The 22387-nt window shown below is 36.1% G+C and overlaps 1 protein-coding gene across 14 annotated transcripts; it reads left to right on the top strand.

Moving 5' to 3' along the window:
- Positions 1 to 1789: 1789 nt before the first annotated feature.
- Positions 1790 to 22386, top strand: med15 (mediator complex subunit 15; the record flags this gene model as incomplete). 14 transcript variants are annotated; one of them, XM_079846581.1, is made up of 18 exons in its annotated part: positions 1793 to 1938; positions 2817 to 2904; positions 3011 to 3062; positions 3161 to 3175; positions 3287 to 3454; positions 3564 to 3817; positions 6362 to 6862; positions 7063 to 7230; positions 16579 to 16686; positions 17147 to 17265; positions 17352 to 17485; positions 19032 to 19166; positions 19250 to 19313; positions 19397 to 19463; positions 19566 to 19726; positions 20328 to 20494; positions 20579 to 20677; positions 22250 to 22386. In XM_079846581.1, the coding sequence occupies exons 1-18, from the start codon at positions 1871 to 1873 to the stop codon at positions 22384 to 22386; spliced, it is 2505 nt and encodes an 834-aa protein (XP_079702707.1). In that variant the 5' UTR covers positions 1793 to 1870. The 14 variants fall into 14 exon arrangements, with proteins under 14 accessions (XP_079702710.1, XP_079702707.1, XP_079702705.1 ...); XM_079846579.1 differs by having other exon boundaries at positions 3161 to 3184; positions 3567 to 3817; XM_079846582.1 differs by having other exon boundaries at positions 3161 to 3184; positions 6362 to 6853; positions 7066 to 7230.
- Position 22387: the final 1 nt, after the last annotated feature.

The raw sequence follows: 22387 nt of genomic DNA, 5'->3' as shown, positions 1-22387 counted from the left end.
ATTACACACACTCTGGAGATCAGTGCATGGACTTAACCAGACTAAACCAGAGGATACTGAATCATCACACTGATACTATTACATCACATCCTTTACAAATATGTGCTCATTGGAAAAATAAATATTTTTTATCATATTCCGACCTCATCAGTCCTCTTGGCAACTTCTGCGTAGCAGCAGTTTGTCAAGAATATGATCATAAGAATCATAAGAGTCTATATTGCCATACAACTGTTAAGTCATAAAGTAGACAATGTCAACTGCAGTTATGCAACATGGGGTAAATTATATGAGACATGTCTTTTGTCAAGGCCTTGAATTGCCTGCCATCTACATTCAGCATTACTGATTATGGCCACCAAATAAAATAATAATAATTAAAATAATATTACAGTAATTAACCGGTAAGTAAAAATACAGTCAATGAAGAACATTGATGTTTGGGCAGGAAGCCAACATTTAACCGATGTGTGAAATGCAGAAGCTTTTCATCTGACATGTCACCCATGTCTTCCCAGTAACCACACCCTATAACACACATCTGAAAATGAAAATAAAAGTCAGTAATGCAATGATAAAGTAACTCTAACTGTTATAAATGTTACTACTATTGAATTCATGTTAGTGTTATTATAATTTAAAATATAATAACCATAAAATAAGTTTGGCACTTGAAATAAAATATATAAGATAAACATTAACAAAATAAAATATGTACAAAACTTAAGGTATAACATTTCTCATTTTTCTCATTTAGTTTAACTTAGCTAAAATAACTCAACGGAAATACAAAAAAATATATTTTCAAAAAAGAAAAAACGAATAAAAAAGACAAAAACACACAACAAAAGGACTAAAAATGTAACCACATTTAAAATGCAAATGGAAAATATAAAAATAAAAACGAATTAAAAACATTTACAATACTAATAACAACTATAATAGTATCTCAATAATCAGTTTTATGGCAGTTATATCAATAAAGAAATCAAAATACACTTTAAACATGATTTAAATTATGGATAGGCCTATAACTGACACATGACACAGGTTAGTGACAACTACTAGGGGTTGCAAATGTAATCTAAAAACCATACATCATTTAGAGGTTTATTTCACTATTGACATCAAACGAAATTTGATTGAAGACTTCACTGTGCGATAATAGCCTACATAAATTACAAATAATAATAATAATAGGCCTAATAATAATAATGAATACCCTTTATATTCCAGATTTGCTAGAGGAGACTTTGAAAATATCCGCAGCAATCCTTTCAGCAGCAGTTTTTATCCAAACCTGGATTAGGGAAGTCTGACTCATTTCTGCGAATCGGTTCTTTTGTTTCATTTCTTTCATGTCAATGAACCGTTTCAGTGATTATTTTACGTAGCCTATTGCACTTTTTTCTCTATTTTAAAATTGTATTTATTATTATTTTTGAATTATCATTTGCTGTGTAATAATTCAGTTGGTTGCAGATATGGTTAAATTCAGAAAGGTAAAGTATTTTGAACCTACATATAATTTGCATTTACGTAAAACCTACTATTGATTTAATATACGTTATCTAAAAAGCTGTCACGTTTTAATAAAATAGGCCTACAGTTTACTACAACGAGCTCTGTTGTGTGTTTAATAAATCTGACAAGCAATTAAGCCGTAAACTTATATTTCAAGTGGATTTATTTGAATTATTTCTTCGTCTCTAGAACAGTTCGTTTAAATATAGATTTTTGAACGAATCTTTCAGATTGAGCTGGTTCAACCGTTTCCTTGAAAAGATTCGACTCAGTGGAATGATTCATTTGCGAAGCGGACATCGCTAACTGGAAGCTGCTTGTTCAACGTTGTTCAGCAATAACAGTTATGGAGGTCCCAGGTCCTGATAGTGATTGGAGGAGTCCCGCCTTTCGACAGAAAGTAGTGGCGCAAATGTGAGCATCCAAATATTTTTTTGGTTATGTACTTATATAAAGGGCATATAAAGTCCCAGAGTCAGCTAGCTAGTTAGCTGCTAACTAGCGGATGTTCAGGCTTGTTATCAGCTCATCTGTTAAACAGTCGAAATTTCAAGATAGGCTGTATTTATATATGATATTTATCTGATCACGGTATTATGTTCATTAAGTGAGATTACATTTTCTGTTTAGAGTTTGTTTAGCTATGCGGTTAGCTAATGTAAAGTAAGCCTAATTAAATTCTAGTCAAATATGTTCAAGCGAAATATGTATTAATTATATATAAATGCTGTTTAAAGTTGTAGGCAAAAAAATAAAAAATAAAAAAAATAACCTTAAATATATTTTATCGCTCTTGTGATCACTTTAGGCTCATTATAAGCTCTTCTAGTAACGTTAATAGTTGCCAAATTGCTCTTTTTGTCATCACTTTGAAAAAACAATTAAGTTACCAACATATTTTGGAATTGTGTTTATAATGTTTTGGATTGACTTTTCTTTATTGTTAAAAGGAATTTATCCCCAAACTTCTGGTACCTAAATGAGTAACTTATTTCTTTCTTTAAAGAAGAATTCATAAATTAATTTGCTTGCAATACTCTTATTTGGTGTAATACTTATAAGATAATACACTTTAGTTAATTTCAGAATTTCATGTATTGATTGTAACCCTCTTAGAATATTAAGTTTATTTTCTCTTTGCTTGTAATAGTTTTATTCTTTGTGTCAATAATAAAAAGCTCTTCTAATAGTTCTGAGACATCTCTTAAATGATTGATAGTGTCAGTAAACGATAAGTAACATTTCTTGTGCATCAGTTGTGATAAAATATTCAGACTTCTGCTTTATTGCAGAGATGAAGCCATGAGAAAAGCAGGAACTGCTCACACAAAGTCCAGTACTGACATGGAGAGCCATGTTTTTATCAAAGCAAAGACCAGAGTAAGTACTACTTTTAAATGTACATGTTAACTTGCAGTTTAACGGAAATGTTTTGTGTGATTTGTTTAAATATATTCAATTTTTTTTTTTTGGTGGGGGGGAACAGGAGGAGTATTTATCTCTGGTTGCAAGGCTGATAATTCATTTTAGAGACATTCGTAAGTAGGCAATTCACTGTTTACAATGCTTTTTTCTGTCTTATTGCTGTGATGTTTGGATGTGGACCGTGAATTGAAATGATTGTTTTTCATTGCAGATAAAAAGACTCAAGGTGGGCCTGGTAAATTAAAGAGCTATTTAAGATCTTCTTAAGTCTACTATTTATTTAACTGTTTGAATATATTTTCTTCTGAATTTCAAAGTAACATTTGTTTATTTTTAGACCCCATGAATGCCCTGCAGAATTTACCAGGAGTGGGTGGAGGTGGTCCTGGAGTTATTGGCATTGGACCACGCCCCCCTGGCGCACCAATGGGTGGTATAGGGCCAATAGGGCAAATGCAAATGGGTCAACATGCCATGCAGGGAGTAGCGGGAGGCCAGCAGGCTGGTAAATTCAATAGCTGTCAACTGATTAGAGAGACTGTGTGGCTTTATAATAATCTTATTTGAATTCTCAATCATTCCCTCAAAATGACATGATGCAATATCTACCCCAGCAGGAGCTGCAGGGCAGATGCAGATGATACAGCAGCCGCAACAGCAGCAGTCCATGCAGTTCCAGCTGCAGCAGCAGGCAGGCATGCAGCCTCAGCAGCCAGCAGCTATGCAGCAGAATGCCATGCAGCAGCAGTTCCAACAGATAAGGCAACTCCAGCAACTTCAACAGCAGCACCATCAGAATCAGCAAATGCAGCATCAGAATCAGCAACAGCAGCAGGCCCAGACTCAGCAGCAACAACAACAGAACCAGGTAGCGGAGAATCGAAAGATTAATGTTTGCTACTTAAACGGTGGTGATTAGGGATTCGGCAATACCACTTTTTCCAGAATTAGGCCAGTAGTCCGATACCGATACTTTCAATTTTTTTTTTTTACTCTCTGATACCTGTATTTTTATTGCTCTAATTGGTTTAGCAAATATATATTTCATTCAGTTACAGGGCTTGACATTAACTTTTTAAGGCACTTGTCCTTTGGACAAGTAAATTTATGTTTTACTTGTCCATGCACAAAAGTCACTTGTCCGGGTAAAGATTTATAATTTTATAATTTATTTATTTTTTTGTGTTTTGCTAATGCAGAATTCGAACAAACCATTGAAAGCATCCAAACACTATCAATATTAATAAAATTCAGTTGAAACTGTAGAAAGGAACGTGTCCCAAGAACAGAGTTCCCCTTCAACAAGAAATAAGGATCTCCAGACTCCATAATGCAAAGTAATACTTTGCACGCGGGTGCGCAGTGTATCACCAGAGGAAGTGGTGACTCTTGTAGGTATCCTCAGTATTTGCAAGCTAGCTAGACAAGCTAGCTAGACTTACTGTATACTATATCTAAAATAATTTTGTAGAAATAGAGATGCACCGATTACAATTTTCTAGGCTGATACCGGTTTTTCATTGAGTTTAACCTGCCGATTCCATTTTTTTTTTCTAACCACTTTACAGCACACACAAATATTTATTTTGGATCTTTTCTTTAACCCTTTCACGCGTAAGTTTAAAATATTCTAACTGACACCCCCACCCCCAGAGTGAGTTTTTTCAAGGCGAACGTTCCCTTTAATGTTTCCATGGCGACGCGTCACGCGATACATCAGTGTGTATTTTACAAACTCCAAATGTATTGTTTTACTCGTGCTTATGTGTATTTAAATATCTGAAACCTAAAATAAACATTATGAGGTTGAAAACACTGCTTAGTTGTGATATATATGACAGCGCTGAACGCGTCCGACTCTGGCTCAGCGCCAGCCAACGCGCGAAAGCACAGTTTGAATCTAGCAGTTATGCGACGTCTCAAATCGGTAAAATTAAATCTGTAAAATTATAGACGTAATGAGTGGCACATAACGTGAAGTAACATGGCATTTTATTTTGTTTGAAATTTAACTTGTCCAGTGGGACAACTAATTTTCTCTTCCACTTGTCCTACAAAAAAATCCACTTGTCCCGGACAAGCGGACAAGCCTTAATGTCGAGCCCTGAGTTATTCTCATGCTTAATTGTGCCTGTTAAAATGTATTGTACAAGCCTCTGTTACTTTCATTGGTCATTCTATTGCTCTATCATATTTTATCTTTCACATATTTAGAGCTGCTTCAGCAGGGCTCAGTGCTTATTTTTTTTCCTACTGGCCCGGTTGGGTCAGTGGTTCAAATGTTTAGATATCAGTGAAATATCACAATTCTCTATTACAATTTTGATGCTATTGTAAAAACTAGGCTACTAGCCTAATGAATATAAATGAAAATAAATAAAGACAAGTTAACAGTCAATAATAAATTAAGAACAAATTATCCAATTACAAATAGCACAAATAAATACAATAGAATGAAATAAACTGTGCTTTTCAGGTAGTTCTAACAGTAGTTTTTAGGTACAGAATTTGAATAATCAAATGTAAAACACTGTATAAATTAAATATAGATTAATATTCATTAAAGTTACAGAATTCATTCAATCAAGAGCAGTGACTGATTTCTTTGTCCTTTGTTGTTTGATTAACATTAAAACACAGCAGCAGATTTATTAAGCTGCTGTCACTTTAAGACTGAATGCACGGATCCAACATACTGTTACACAAGTGTTTTATTTATCAACTGTTTACGTTCACTTGAGACATTGCTAACTAAGTTGACTAGGATACTCGCCAAGATGGGCATCTTAACATAATTTTGTGTGAATTCGTCAGTTCAAGCACAAGAAGACGTGAAAGAAAATTCAATGCAGTATCCAAGCGCTGTCTGAGACGCATCTTTCTGGGCGCACGCTTCAGATGTTTGTGCACAGTAAACTTCTTGTCCTGTAAATGTAAATCTGTAAATCTAAATGATGCATGTGGGCTGAGTGAACAATCAAGAGCATGCAACAGAAGTCTCTCTCTCTCATATCAACGTGCCTTGATTTACTTTCTCTGCAATTTACATATCGACCGAACTACAAACTTTCCAGTGATGTCTGTGAAAAAGGGATGCGACAAGCTCACATCTCTGAGCGCTTAATCCACTCCATGTGTTTCGCTTATCAGCTTGTGCACACCAGCTAAAAAGGTGTAAATATTTAATTTGTTTAACATTCTATTAATTTGATACAATAACTTCATAGACATCCATCTCTGATACATCCATTCTGCTCTCTGTTTGCTCTGTTGTCGGTGGGTTGGTGAAATCATGGCCAAATAAAGATACTACATGACAGTATTTGAATTCAAGTGTTAATTTACTTATTTGTATTTATAATTTCATAATTTACTCATTGTGTATTTATTATTTTAATGTCTTTAATTCCAGTTGCACCAAACCAGAATGCTGCAGCAACTGCAACAGCAACAGCAACAACACCAACAACAACAGCAACAACAACAACACCAACAACAACAGCAACAACACCAACAACAACAACAACAGCAACAACAACAACAGCAGCAGCAGCAACTGGCTCATGCACAGGCTCAGGCTCAAGCCCAGGCCCAAGCTCAAGCCCAAGCCCAGGCCCAGGCTCAAGCTCAAGCACAGGCCCAAGCTCAAGCTCAAGCACAGGCCCACGCTCATGCCCAAGCCCAGAGTATCCAGCAAATGCAGCAGCTTCAAGCCCAGGTACAGGCTCAGGTCCAAGCTCAAGGTCAAGCCCAGGTACAGGCTCAGGGAGTGGCAGGTCAGATGCCCCCTCACTCGCAGCAACAAGTCTTGGTGTCCCAGTCATTACCACAAATGGCTCCTGGACAGCATCAACAAATCAGCTCACTCAGCCAACAGCAGCAGCAACATCTGAAGCTCCAGCAGGTAATGCAGGTAAAGATCAGCTGCCCTAACAGGATGCAATCATAATGCAAAATGCATAATAACCACTTTGAGTCTCCGTTTACACCTGTTATTGACATCCGCCTCACTTCATCTGAACACAAGTAGTCGGGAGAGGAAAATGATATGCATATTACACCAGCTAGTCTTAGTTTCTGGTATATATTTCTGTTTGCTTCTGTTTATACAAGCAGGCGAGAGTATTACAGCAGCAGCAGCAACAACAGCAGCAGCAACAACAACAACAACAACAACAGCAGCAGCAGCAGCAGCAGCAACAACAACAGCAACAGCAGCAGCAGCAGCAGCAGGTTCAACAGATGCAGCAGGCGGCCCAGCTCGCAGGAGTCCCTGGCCAGGTAAACCCAGTGCAAGCCGTGGTGAGGATTGAGATAAGAGACTTGAGCGTGAAGTGATTGCATGCTACCAAAATCAATCACGTCAGAACTGTTTATTCCTTGCCTGGTGGTGGGCCGTAGTGTAATGCACAATGCCTAAATAACAAGAGAAGGATTATACATCAATATTTTTCTTGTCAATAGAGGTTTAGTTGTGGGCCACAGCGGTGGGCCTTGTTCTCCAATCACAGCTCAATGTTTCTGAACAAATAAGCTACTGACATTTTCACCAGTGTTGGGGAGGCTACAAACTACAAGCTACTCATAACTAGCAAGCACCACTGTTACTATTACTCATAATTAGATTTAAGGGTTTTTCCAAACCCCTAATTTAAGTATTAAACTTTCCCACCTAACTCGTTTGTGCAATCGACATAAATGATACTTCAAACTTAAACCATGAATGCTTAAGGTACTTTGAAAAGAAGAACACAAGACGTATTTAGACAATTTTCAAGCGAGCAGCTGAATAATTCTATATATGTGTATTTCAAAATAAAATATGGCAAAATAACAAGTGTTTTTTAAAATAGGCAACTGAACTTAGTTTTGAAGTTTTAGTAGAAGTTTAAGTAATTAATTTTTTTTATTTTGAAATGTATAATATTTCAATATCACAATTGTTAAAAAGTACACTACTTGTTGGAGAAAAAAATCTTGTTACTGTAAAAGCTGACTAACAAAAAAAAAAAATTCACACTGCTGACGTGGCTTTATTTGTCAGCACTTGCCATATATATATATATATATATATATATATATATATATATATATATATATATATATATATATATATATATATATATATATATATATATATATATTTTATGGATGCACCGATACCATTTTTTCAGAACCAATCTGATACCAAAAATTCTGAGTATCGGCCGATACCGATCCGATATAGTGCAGTGATTTATTTTTTTTATTTCTATACCTCTGTGTGTTAAACATCATTATAAAGAAAAAACAACAAATGAAAAAAAATATGATCATAATCTATGACAAAATACTATAATAAACTAGATTAATGGAAAATTCAGCAGTAAAAGTTACTCTAGAAAAATCATGAGTGCACAATAATTGTATTAAATTTAAACATTTAATGAAAAAAACATGATTTAGTGGAGATGGAGAGCAAATAAAAGTGAATAAGTGTAGCACTAAATCTGTTAAAGGTCCCGTTCTTCGTGATCCCATGTTTCAAACTTTAGTTAGTGTGTAATGTTGCTGTTAGAGCATAAATAATATCTGTAAAATTATAAAGCTCAAAGTTCAATACCAAGCGAGATATTTTATTTAACAGAAGTCGCCTACATCGAACGGCACCTTTGGACTACATCCAGTGTTGGGCAAGTTACTTAAAAAATGTAATTAGTTACAGTTACTAGTTACTTCTCACAAAACGTAACTGAGTTAGTAACTGAGTTACATCATTACAAAAGTAACTAATTACCAGGGAAAGTAACTATTGCGTTACTTAAAAAAAAAGTTAAATGAAAAATGGACACTAAATAGAATAAATTATTATTATAAAATATTGTACAATAATTCACACTATTTTAATGTTAATTTGGTGTGGGACATTGTGAGAGACACCTATTACCTTAAATATTAAAATGTTATCTTTATTATAGAGGAACAACAAAACAATAGAAGGTTTAGAACTTTTAATATTTATTGCACAGTCAACAACTGGCCAAGAAATAAGTCTAAAAATAAATGATGCTTCTTAAGAAATGTACCAAAAATAAATAAACAGTAATAAAAATATACATACACATACACTCTTTGTAGTGCAAATTAAAATGATAAAACTCACACACCTTTAAAACTGGTAGACATACTGTATAGCCTACTTGAAATATTTTCTTCCTCACGAAAGTAAGCAGTTTCACAAAATGTGCTCTCAATATAATACTGAACAATGTAGCAAAATAAACAATAATAATAAAATATAATTTTGGGGCTGTTTATTTCTATAACCTACAGAGAACGTCACCATCAGAGGTTATTTAAGCCAAATTCTAGTCGTGTTTTCTAGTCGTGTTCACAACCGGTCTGATGTGTTCTGGGAACGTTCTTTGCAGGTTATTTTGCAGTTTTGTTTCATATGTAAACTAATTAAAACGTTGCAGATGATACCAATATGCTACAGATATTATTCAAATGCTGAAGTGTGTAATTTCTTTATAAACAAACTATATTATGCTCGAACACGTTCGGTCTCTCTCGCGCACTTCCGAGCGCGCTCCAACATACACACCGGTCTCTCTCGGACACATCAGTCTCTCTCGCGCACTTTCGAGCTCGCTCTCCAACATACACACCGGTCTCTCTCGGACACATCGGTCTCTCTCGCGCACTTTCGAGCTCGCTCTCGGACACATCGGTCTCTCTCGCGCACTTTCGAGCTCGCTCTCGGACACATCGTTCTCTCTCGCGCACTTCCGAGCGCGCTCTCCAACGGTCTCTCTCGCGCACTTTCAAGGGCGCTCGCGGCGTTTGACTCGCTTTTGTTCGCCTCGCTTTTGTTCGCCTTGCTCTCGCCTTGACTCGCCATGACTGCGGCACATAATTAATTTTAAAAAGTAACGGACAACGCACCATATGGTAACGGTAACGGCGTTAATTTATTTAAAAAGTAATGCGTTACAGTATTAGTTACTGTCAAAAGTAACTGAGTTACAGTAACGCGTTACTAGTAACGCGTTACTGCCCAACACTGACTACATCCCTCTACTTCCTTCTTTAATGACGTCAGTAGAACCGTTTTTTGACTAACCTCCGCCCACAGAAATGCTCCCTCAACTCTACCGAAATTCGTTTATGTACTTGCGCACTTCTTATAACTTACTGTGTTTACTCAGTTCTTACGGTGATTTTCTGAAGTAAAACTGACGCTTCATCTTTTGTGTGATGTACAATAAACTTTATTAAACTCATCAGTATATGTTTGATCATCATTCAGACAGCAGACTTGTAGGCTATTAATAAATAATGGATACATACAAGCAGATGACAAATACGTTATAGAAACCGTAATTAAACTACTAAACTATACCTGTTTCATCTCTATACAGCACTCTGACTCTGTAGGCATTATTGTCCGACTCGAAATGAACACCGTTACTGAGAGTTTCTGATATTATCATCATTCCGTGAGATGAAATTGTCCTGAGAGACTGAGCGCGAGCTTGTGAGGCTCCGCCCCCTGTGTCGTTCAGCAGAAGCTTATTTGCATTTAAAGGGCACACACTAAAACAGCTCGTTTTTCTGAGCCCCAAAAAATGTCAATTTAAACATGCTGTAAAAAATGATCTGTTGGGTATTTTGAGCTGAAACTTCACATACACACTCTGGAGACATCAAAGACTTATTTTACATCTTGTGAAAAGGGGCATAATACGGGACCTTTAAAATGTTACACATTGTTTTTTGTATTTTTCATTACACTAAAGTATTATAATATGAAAGGCACCAAAACAGAGTGGCACAAACCGCTGATGCGCAGATTCAAAATGATGCGCTTGAAACAACAGCGTGCACGTGCAGCACTTCCCATTGGAAAGTTCAAAGCAAAAAGGAAAGAGATATTGATCCGTTGTATATTACATGAATGCAATAGTTTATTAAGTCTTTTCTTTTAACAGTTTTAAATTTCAGTTACAATTCATAGTGCTCTCTATTCCATTGTTGTGATCTAAAAGACACCCAGGAGAAATATACATGAACAGCAATAAACTCCAGCAAGTCATTTTATGCATTTTACTATAGACCTTTATCTACAGATCAAGTATAATAGGAACATTGAATCATCTTGGAGAGAGTTTCATTATGTTGACTGTCGTAACCGAACGTGACGCGCTGTTTGAGTGCTGAATGGAGCAAGTGGAGGGAAGCACTACGGTTGCTTCATGACCAATTTCAAAGTTCCATGCGACTGCCGCTAGGGGGGCGAAATGCGACAATTGAATGCGAATGTCGTGTGCAGTGGAAAGGCAGCTTTACATGAACTTGAATTTAACGACTTCAATATTCATCTCTATGGAATTGCTTTAGAACACTTATAATATAGTGGACGAAAAGTTGATGGTGCTTTGTTTTTGTTCCTTTTTTGAGACTTGACTAGGGCTGCACGATTAATTGCAATTTCCATGTCAAGTCAAGTCAAGTTTATTTATATAGCGCTTTTCACAACATAGGTTGTATCAAAGCAGCTTCACAGTAATAAATTAAAACAATACATCAATGTTTGTTTCTAATGGAACGTCCATGTTTGGTAATGCTGATCAATAGTATCGTTGATTGATTAGTTAAATTAAATATCCAAATATCCCCAACTGAGCAAGCCAAAGGCAACAGTGGCAAGGAACCGAAAAACTCCATCAGGTGACCTAATGGAGAAAAAAAAAACCTTGGGAGAACCCAGGCTCAGTCGGGGGCCAGTTCTCCTCTGGCGTTTATGAACTAGAGACCGGATTTAACTGTAAGATTAAAAGTATTATATGAATGCCTGGCTGAAGAGATGCGTCTTTAATCTAGTTTTAAACTGGGAGAGCGAGTCTGAGCAACGAACAGTATCAGGAAGGTTATTCCAGAGTTTTGGAGCTAAATGTGAAAATGCTCTCCCTCCTTTGGTGGATCTGGATATCCTAGGTATGACCAAAAGCCTCGAATTTAGTGACCTTAAAGAGCGCGATGGATTATAGGGCGATAGAAGATCGGTTAAATAGACTGGAGCTAAGCCGTTTAGGGCTTTATAAGTCAGTAGCAATACCTTGTAATTAATACGGGACTTTATAGGTAACCAATGTAGTGATGATAAAATTGGTGTTATATGATCATATTTTCTTGATCTAGTTAGAACTCTAGCGGCAGCATTTTGGACTAACTGTAGCTTGTTTATTGAGGATGCAGGACAACCAGCTAATAAAGCATTACAGTAATCTAGTCTCGAGGTCATGAATGCATGAACTAACTTTTCTGCGTCAGAAACTGATAGCATATTACGTAGCTTAGCAATGTTTCTAAGGTGGAAAAAGGCTGTTTTTGTAACATATGAAATATGATTTTCAAAAGACAGGTTGCAGTCAAGTATAACACCCAGGTCTTTTACTGTAGAGGATGAAGTAACAGGACATCCTACTATGTTAAAGTTGTATTGTGAGAGGTTTTGTGGGTGGTTTTTTGAACCGATAAGTATTACCTCTGTCTTGTCTGGATTTAATAAAAGAAAATTGCGCGTCATCCAATCTTTTATATCTTTAACACACTCTGTCAATTTGGATAATTTAGCGTTTTCATCTGGCCGTGATGAAATATAGATTTGAGTGTCATCAGCATAACAATGGAAACTAATTCCATGTTTCCTTATAATATTTCCAAGTGGCAGCATATATATTGAGAATAATAGAGGGCCTAACACAGATCCCTGCGGCACTCCATAGTTTACTGGAGTTATGATCGATTTTTCTCCATTTAAATAAACAAAATGGTAGCGGTCAGATAAATACGATCTAAACCAGCTTAATGCTTGTCCTTGAACACCAGTATAATTTTGTAGTCGATCTAAGAGTATTGTATGATCTATAGTATCGAACGCAGCACTAAGATCAAGTAAAACTAATATTGAGATACAGCCTTGGTCAGAAGCTAAAAGTAAATCATTTGTGATTTTAACGAGCGCAGTTTCAGTGCTATGATGCGGCCTGAACCCAGACTGAAACTTTTCATAGGTGTCATTTTCTTGCAAGAAAGAGCCCAGTTGAGCGGACACAACTTTTTCTAGTATTTTAGACATAAAAGGTAGATTTGAAATGGGTCTATAATTTGCTAGATTATGTGGATCTAATTGTGGTTTCTTAATGAGAGGTTTTATAACTGCCAGTTTAAATGTTCTTGGAACATAACCTAATGATAAAGACGAGTTAATAATATTGAGGAGAGGCTCTTCCACTACAGGTAACACTTCTTTCAATAGTTTAGTTGGTATAGGATCTAGTAAACATGTTGTTGTTTTAGATGAAGTGATAAGTTTATTTAACTCTTTTTGTTCTATAGTTGTAAAGCACTGTAATTGTTCTTGCGGGGTGATAGTTGAGGCTGAGTTATAAGGCGCGATTGAGGATTGAACGTTTACAATTGTGGTTCTGATGTTTTCTATTTTCTCAGTGAAGAACTTCATGAAATCATTACTACTAAACTGTAACAGAATATTTTGTTCAGGAGACATCTGTTTATTTGTTAGTCTAGCCACGGTGTTAAATAAGAACCTAGGATTGTTATGGTTGTTTTCTATTAGTTTGCGGAGATGCTCAGCTCTGGCCTCTTTTAGGGCCTTTTTATAACGTGATGTAATTGCACTTACTGTAAATCAAGTTGGTTTATCACGATTTTGAAATCGCAAAGGCTGGGACTATTTTTTTTAGTTAATTATTTTTATGTGCAGCTTGTCATTGATGTACGGCTCTGTAAACGCTGCACTATCTGAAAGAACTGTGAGTTTAAATCACTTATAACGTGCATTTGAAAAAGCAACATGCGTCAAACAGCTTTCCAAACATGAAGCATTTAATAACCTCTTGTCCATCAAAAGACAACATTTAATAACATGCTTTTACTCCAAACTCACTTCATAACGGCAGTTGAGCATCCTTCAGTGAGATGATGTGACTTCTTACAGAGAATAAGGCAGTTGTGTGTTTATTAGTCATGTTTAATCAATCAAAGCGTTTCAATCTTCTGTTTATTCAGCTTCAGCCATGATGCTTGATAGGGATTTCCTGGAACGAAGGGCTTTATCTACTTCTGTGGCGTGGCATATTTGGCATGTCTACGCGATAGCGCCCTCTGGCGTTCAGATGGAGCAGCATTTACTACTGATCAGCCGTGCTGCACTGACAAGCTGCACATATACAAATCGCATTATAGGTTGGAGTGGACCATTGTCAGTGTAGCACGAGCTGATCTTGATCAAGCGACACTGTTACTACACAGCGCTAAGAGATCCAATAAAGAAAGCATTTGAATTTGCCACAGAAGTAATAACATCACTGCGAGATCTAGTGAGAAGCATTACATTTTCTCCATTATTAACTGTAGATCTCTATTAGATCAAATAGCGCTGACGTGGAAAACAGGAGAAACAATGTGCCATAAATGAACTAGTTATAGGCTTTAAGTCCACAGATCAGCAACATTCACCATGGATTTAATGTAGTAACACTAACTGTAATGATGAAAGTTTGGCAGGAATAGTAAAATTGCTTTCAAGAACGTCACACATCTTTTTCCAGGACTTCAAAACTCAAATATTATTATATTTTAAATGTTATTTTTAATGTAATGACCAAAACATTATTTGTTCGTCTTTCAAAGATTACCCCCCATTTATAAAACTACAAGTTTCAAGATGTAGGAAAATTCACACTTTATTTAAAAATAAAAAAGACATTAAATTACCATTGTAACCAGTATGTGGCTGCCATTTCCACTCCCAAATATTACATTTTTAATCGTTTTGCTTTTGAATTATTAATAAAATTGCTGCCCTCAAATGTTAATCCGGAGCCTTGCAAACTTGAAATAAAACTGAAATAAAATAAACATTTGTTTATAACTACTACAATATTACATAATTTTTTTTTATAAGGAGCTGTTTTTGTTTTATATGCTAAGACACCTCAGAAAATGGGTCAAGTATAAGCTCCATCATTGTTCAAAGTAATAAATACAATTTAAAAATCAAGGAAATTTCTCTGGTATTTCTTTTTGCTGTATCGAAAACGTACCGAACCGTGAATTTTGAACCGTTACACCCCTAATAAATTCTATATATATCCTGTTTTTAGTTATGTATGATAAAGCTAAGCTCAACTAGATGCCTGTTTTACTTTTCCAAATACATTCAGTCAGATCTCTCCCTCAAGGGTGGCCCTCCCATCTGCAAGCATTCGGTGGATAACATTTTGCTTCATGTTGCTTTTATTCACCTTTTCCCATCTGTGTGGCCCTAGTTTATTCTAAAGCCAGAAATCTTTATTCTGTTGCAGAGCTGTGCAATACAGCAGAGCAGTCAGTTTAAGTCTGAGTAGCGTTAGTTTTTAATCTCATTTGCATTATGCATGTTTGTGCAGCTAACAGCCTAATAGACTGCATGCTTGCCGTTTAAACCCACAAGCCCTTTCTGCATGCACCTGACAAGAAATGCATTCCTTTTTAGGTTAGCCTGCACAAAGCTGTATAAATTACAGTTTGCCATGATTGTTAACATACTCTGATATTTTCCTTTGAGCCTTTAAATTATTTCCTTAATGTGTTTCAAGGGAGGTATTGATGGTTGCATTGTATCCGCCCATTTTTTGATCCGAGCTCCCCTCTAAAAGCCATTAGCAGATGGCAAGCTCAACCACAGCTTTAATTTAGAGTCCCATTGCATCTTTCCTTGCGTTGCATGATTCTGGTACATGAAAAGAGAGCATGAAATCCATTGGCCTGTGGCTTGCCTTGTCTTAACAATAAGTGTTGTTAAAGGAATATTCCGGGTTCAATACAATTTAAGAACAAACGGCATCATTTTGATTACCACACTCATTACCGTGAGCCGTTTACAGCGTAAATGGGATTTTTTTGAGTATTTAAAAGCAGAAATGTGATGACAGTTATTTTGCAAAAGCACTTAAATTATTTCTTCTGTAAAAACTTGTATTATTTGAGCTGTAAAATATCTTCTTGCCATTTTTATAGCCGTTTTAGAGGTTAATTCATTTATATGATCTATGTTAAATATAAAAAAATATTAATTATATACCTTACGCAGAACAGTTAGTAAGCGACTTGTTAATTCACTGTTAATACACATTGTTTACATCTGGCTGTAGCATTGGATTGAATCGTCCCCATTCACTTCTATTGTAACCGCCTTATTGTATCCCAGATTTTTGCTTTTTTAAAGTAAAAGCAGGAGGGACAAGTCCTTTTTTATTATTTTACTTTTTATTAATAGTAATCAACATTTTCACAACTTCGTGTAGTTATTTGAGCTTTACTTGTATTAAACCCGGGATTTTACTTTATATGCTCTTGGAATGACAGGAAGCTCACTATGCTGCCGTGCTGGCACATCTTTTTATTTTTGGACAGCCTTGTTTTGCATAATTGAATGTGACTCTATGTGCATCTGTGCTTGCAGACCTGCCGAATCTATTTCCGTTTGCATTCTTGCATGTGCTTCCTCATGTCCGCTGATGCACTGCATTTATTGTTTTGCTTGTGACATGTCTGTTGTCCCCTCTGTCCTCCTCAAAGATGATGCCCCGTCCTGGGATGCAAATGCCACCCCGGTTGCCCCGCGCCACCCCGAACTCTGCCATTCCTCAAAACCCCGCTGCCATTGGAGGACAGCAAATGCCACAGGTATTTACCGCAGGGCTGAGTGCAGGGTCTCAGCGCTGCAACCCAGTGGGTGCGTACGTCAGTGGCTTTACACTAGAGCGAAGGCTGTCCATAATCCACACTCATCTGCCTCCCTTTACCCCCCAGTCCCACCCCCAACCAGTTTCACAATCAGAAACATTTAGTCAGAAATTACCCAGAAGCACTTAGGAAAGTGAAATTAAAAAGTGTGTGGCACAGGTAAGTGGACTGGATTTTGTTATAAAGTGACATTAGTGAGGAGGCTAATAAGAAGCAATCATCTACTGGTTAAACAGCGCCATCTACTGGTGCTCTACAGTCAAAGCGAACTTATCTTGACTGTACAGTATGTCTGTGATCTCTAGGTAACTGGCTACACCAGTGCTGTGCTCGCTCTCCTCCACTCGTCTATTTACTTTGAACCCACTTTCATTTTCCCTCTCTCCTAACTTTTTCAAAGGGTCAGCAAATGATGTCATCACCCTCCCCAGTTCAGGTGCAGACACCCCAGTCGATGCCACCTCCCCCACAGCCTCAGCCATCCCCCCAGCCTCCTTCCTCTCAGCCCAACTCTGTGAGGTATAGTAAAATAGTTTTGTTTTTCTCCAATATGTATTTACTAGTATTAACTGCAGAAGGTTAATTCAACCTTTTTTTGCCTCTAGCTCTGGTCCGACCCCATCTCCAGGAGGTTTCCAACCCAGTCCCTCTCCCCAGCCATCCCAGAGTCCTGCCTCTGCACGCACCCCCCAGAGTTACCCCCTCCAGGTACCTTCACCTGGACCCCTGAATACACCAGGTACAGAGAAGCTTTCTTGTTTTTATATATACATATATATATATATATATATATATATATATATATATATATATATATATATATATTAGGGCTGTCAACGTTAACGTATGCGATTAATTTTTGTCCAGTTTAACGTGTTAAAATCTTTATATACATTTATAATTTACGCAGTGCAGACTGTTTGATGACTGTATTCAATTTCTGTATATGCCCTACCTGTTAGACAGGAAGGAAGGGCACAGGTAAATATGACATTTATTATGTGAGGATTGTTTGAAGTTCACTAAAATTAAAAGTTGTCATATTTTTTTAAGCCTAATAAATGTTACAAAAATTGATAGCTTAAAATTGGGGAAAAAAAAAATGTATCCAGACATCAATAGCTGTATTAGTATCAGTGATACTGACCTTCATTCATAAAAAGATGCCATTAAACAAGTATTTAAAATATACTGTCTTCATGTTGTCTCTACATTAATTTGGTTTTACATTTTGTGTTAATTTAGATTAACTGTGAAATTATTAAATGATAAAATATATAAATTAAAATAAACCTATAAAAACGTGTTTTTAATTGCGATTAATCACGATTAATCAAGTTAAAAAAAAAATGATCGATTGACAGCACTAATATATATACTGTAGTGTTTAACAAATTTATTAGCCCACCACCCAATGTAAGGTTTGTGCTACAGCTTCCCTCAACAGTATTGGTGATTACCAAAATATCTTTTTATGTTTCTGTAATGGTTAATCCAGTATGTGTAAGCTCTTTAGTCACAGTTGGCCAAGTCAAAGTCCAGACTTGAATCCTATTGAACAGTTTTGGGATTTAGTGGCTTCAAAGATAGATCGCACAAAAGTTTCATCAATAGCAAGCAAGTCTTTGGGAACAACTAGAAACTATTTGGAAGTCAATAACAACAGAGACTGTGGAAAGGTACTACATAAAAACAATGCCATACAAAATAAAATAATTGTGTGAATAAAGACTATTAAGTTGTTTCAGTTTGTTGTTTGCCTTATAAATTACAATAACATTTTTTAGTTAAGTTTTTAACAGATTCCTAAAATATTTGTTTTCTCTTTATTATGACAGTTGGTCTAATAAATTTAAGCATTGTATATAATTTTTTTTACATGGATAATACAAATTAATATATTGTTTTCTTTTTTACATTTATTGGTATCAGGCAATTTTATAGATTGGATATTTAATTGTACATTCTAATTTTCCTGTATTTCTACTTTTCAAACTTTTTTTGAATAAATCAATAACATTGTTAAATGTAGAGATTAATTTTAAGACTATGCATTTTTAGTACTGTACATTATAATCTTGTGATGCCTAAATTTAATTGTAACAATCAATCAAATGATTGATTAACTTTATTTTTTGTTTTATTTATAATTTAATTAGACATTTTCAGCCAGTTATTGGTTATCAGCCCGAACATGAAAATAATTATTTGCTTCTCCGTGGCAGCCAGAATTGAATTTCGGTGCAAACCTAATCAAACCTTTTTTATTTATTTTTTTATTACAGGGAATCCAGGCTCTGTGATGAGTCCAGCTGGGGCCTCACAGTCTGAGGACCAGCTTTACATGGATAAACTGAAGCAGCTGTCAAAGTACATTGAGCCGCTGCGCAGGATGATTAACAAAATAGACAAAAATGAGGGTACTGGAGACTTTTTCTCTTTTGGTGCTGATTTATCTTTTTCCCCTTAATTTTAGTGCTCATGCTTTGTTTGGTCTTTACAGACAGGAAGAAGGATTTGAGCAAAATGAAAAGTTTGCTTAACATTTTAACTGACCCCAACACAAGGTAGGAAAGCAGGCACGCTGAACACCCTCTTGTGTTAATTTTTGACTTGCGATTAAGGTTGCATTATTGCTGTCTTCCACTAGGTGTCCACTTAAAACACTACAGAAGTGTGAAATAGCATTGGAGAAACTAAAGAATGACATGGCAGTGGTGAGTAACCTTTTTTTTTTCAAGATAGGAAGTCAGTTAAGTTGCTGTTCATTTAAAAGCAGTAACAGATTTCTACAGTGATGTCTTGACTTTTGTTTCCAGCCGACTCCTCCCCCTCCACCAGTGCCCTGTACCAAAAAGCAGTACCTTTGCCAGCCGCTGCTGGATGCTGTTTTGGCCAATATCCGCTCCCCGGTTTTCAACCATTCACTTTACCGCACGTTTGCTCCTGCTATGACAGCAATTCATGGACCCCCAATCACGTAAGCTCAACAGCTGAGATGCCGGTTACCAGGGCTGCATTTATTTGATCAAATATACAGTAAACTGTAATATTGTTAAATATTGTTACAATTTAAAAGAACTGTTTTCTATTTGAATATATTTTAAAATGTAATTTATCCTTGTGATGACACGGCTAAATTTTCAGCAGCCATTGTTCCAGTCTTCAGTGTCACATGATCCTTCAGAATTAATTTTGATATGCTGATTTAATGCTCAAGATATATTTTATGATTTAGTATTATTTATAAAAAAAAAAAAACATACTGACCCCAAACTTTTGAGCGGTAATGTATATTATACATTTTATAAATTATATAAACTATACATTTATAACAAGTATATCACCATATAGTTTGTTTTAAAAATATATTTTTTAATAATCTCATTATTAAGATTTAATTATTTTAAAATTGATTGCTGCAAACCAAAAGATAATCGTAATAAATGAAGTATTGCATTAGTGCAAAACAGCTTAACAATATTTATAGTTTTGCATTAAATAAACAATTGAATGATATATATACCACCCAGCTTTAACTCGTAAATTTACATATTACAAAATATATTCCTTCATTACAGGGGTCCCTCAATTCCTTCCCGTAAACGGAAGCTTGAAGATGACGAGCGCCAGACCATCCCGAACATACTTCAAGGGGAGGTGGCTCGGCTTAATTCCAAATTCCTGGTCAATCTGGACCCGTCCTTTTGCAGCAACAATGGAACGGTGCATCTCATATGTAAACTAGGTCAGTTCAACACTTATGCCCACTATATGCGTCATGTACACTTGTACAAATTAAACATTCACTCCCGGCACTGTCTCTGTCTAGATGATAAAAATCTTCCCAGTGTTCCCCCTCTTCAATTGAGCATTCCAGCTGACTATCCCGATCAGAGCCCCCACTGGGAAGATGACGGTCAGCAGTATGGTGAGTCTTCGTGCATTAACTGCCAGCGTGCTATCTTATGCTTTCTGTACACCTAAAGACTTTGAAAAGATTTAGAAAAGACTTTATAAGATTATCAGCTCACATCTAAAGACTTGGGGTTCACAGTTTTTAGTCTCAGACTAAAGATTTTACAAACATTGAATCTTGTAGTGACACTATTTACAAGACTACAACTAGATTATTTTAGCTTTTTATTCCCACCAAATTCCTCCTATCATGCTCAGCAGTGATTTAACAAAAATGGAGGAGAAGCAGCTAAAGTTAGATATCAACATGTATCACATTATGTTGCATGATCCAAAATATTTCTGAAGGTAGGCCAGTGGTGGTATATAAGATAAGATCTCTCCTTCACACATTTGGGGTGAAGGAGTCTATCGCTAAAGGAGCTGCTCAGTGCAGTGATGGTGTTCTGCAGGGGGTGGGAGTCACTGTCCAAATTATGTGATTATCATCATTAAATAATAATTAAAATAATAATAATATTAATAATAAATTATCATTATTATTAAATTATATAAAGGCAACCATACAGTCATGTGAAAAAAATAGGACACCACGAAAGCCTGTCTATTTTTCAACATATGGACATGTAATAACAATTTGAACAATACTGAAGGACCCAGTGATTTAACTAAACTATTTAAAAATAAGGAAGGCCTTTTTAAGACTCTCTGTGAAATGTAATTTTAAAAGAATGCAATTTTTGAGGAGGAATAAATTAGGACAAATAATAAATTTGAGGGTACATAACCCCCATATATTTCCCCCACACTGCTTATGAGTGTGGAAAAGGATTTAAAAAGATATCAAAGGACTTTGACATCAGCCATTCCACAATTTAATGGTGATTTGTTTGATGGTATTGTTTAATTACAATAAATCACTTTCTTTTCCAGGAATGAAAAAAAAATCAAATTAGACATTGTTATGTGAACATTTCTTAATAAAGAGTTGACTATTTAATGGGATGACCTAACTTTTTCACATGACTGTATATGGGGGTTATGAATCTATATCATTATATGATGAGAACAATAGTTTGAACTAAATATCTTGAAAGGGTATAATTTTAAATGCTGTGTTGAAATTATGAACAAGTGTTTCACAGTGAATATTCGAGGGTACATAATACAAGAAAAGATACATATCTACTAGGCTATAGAATACAGAGAATGGACAATACTCACAGCAAGGGTAGCGAATTTATTGGTTGTTGATTGTTTTACGTCACTATGACTACGCTAAGACTTGCGATAATATCAAACATGTTTGATATGAAAGACTAGAGAAAGACGGGCATAAATCGGGTCGCCGACTGCAGATTATCACCTCACATTTAAAGATCGAGACGACGGGAGCGCGCCGAGACTCCAGTAAGATTCCTAAAAAATGCCGGTCTTTAGTCTGGGACTGTGAAAATCCTTTGGTGTACGCCCGGCATTAGGCTGCCTAAGATGCAAACCCTCTTAAGCATCCAGTTTAAATGAAAATACATAGGCGGTGAAACGTATGAACTGAACACGTCCTTACCTTCCTCTCTGTTTTCAGAGGCCAACCCCTTCTTGCAGACTGTGCATAAGAACATGACCTCTAAACTCCTTCAGCTTCCTGACAAGCACTCGGTGACGGCACTGCTGAACACCTGGGCTCAAAGCGTGAGACAGGCTTGCCTTTCAGCTGCTTAGA

Source organism: Squalius cephalus (assembly GCF_949319135.1).
Source record: "Squalius cephalus genome assembly, chromosome: 17".
NCBI classification, from domain to species: Eukaryota; Metazoa; Chordata; class Actinopteri; order Cypriniformes; family Leuciscidae; genus Squalius; species Squalius cephalus.
The sequence above is the reverse complement of the archived record's forward strand: the minus strand, read 5'-3'. Positions and strand labels throughout refer to the sequence as shown.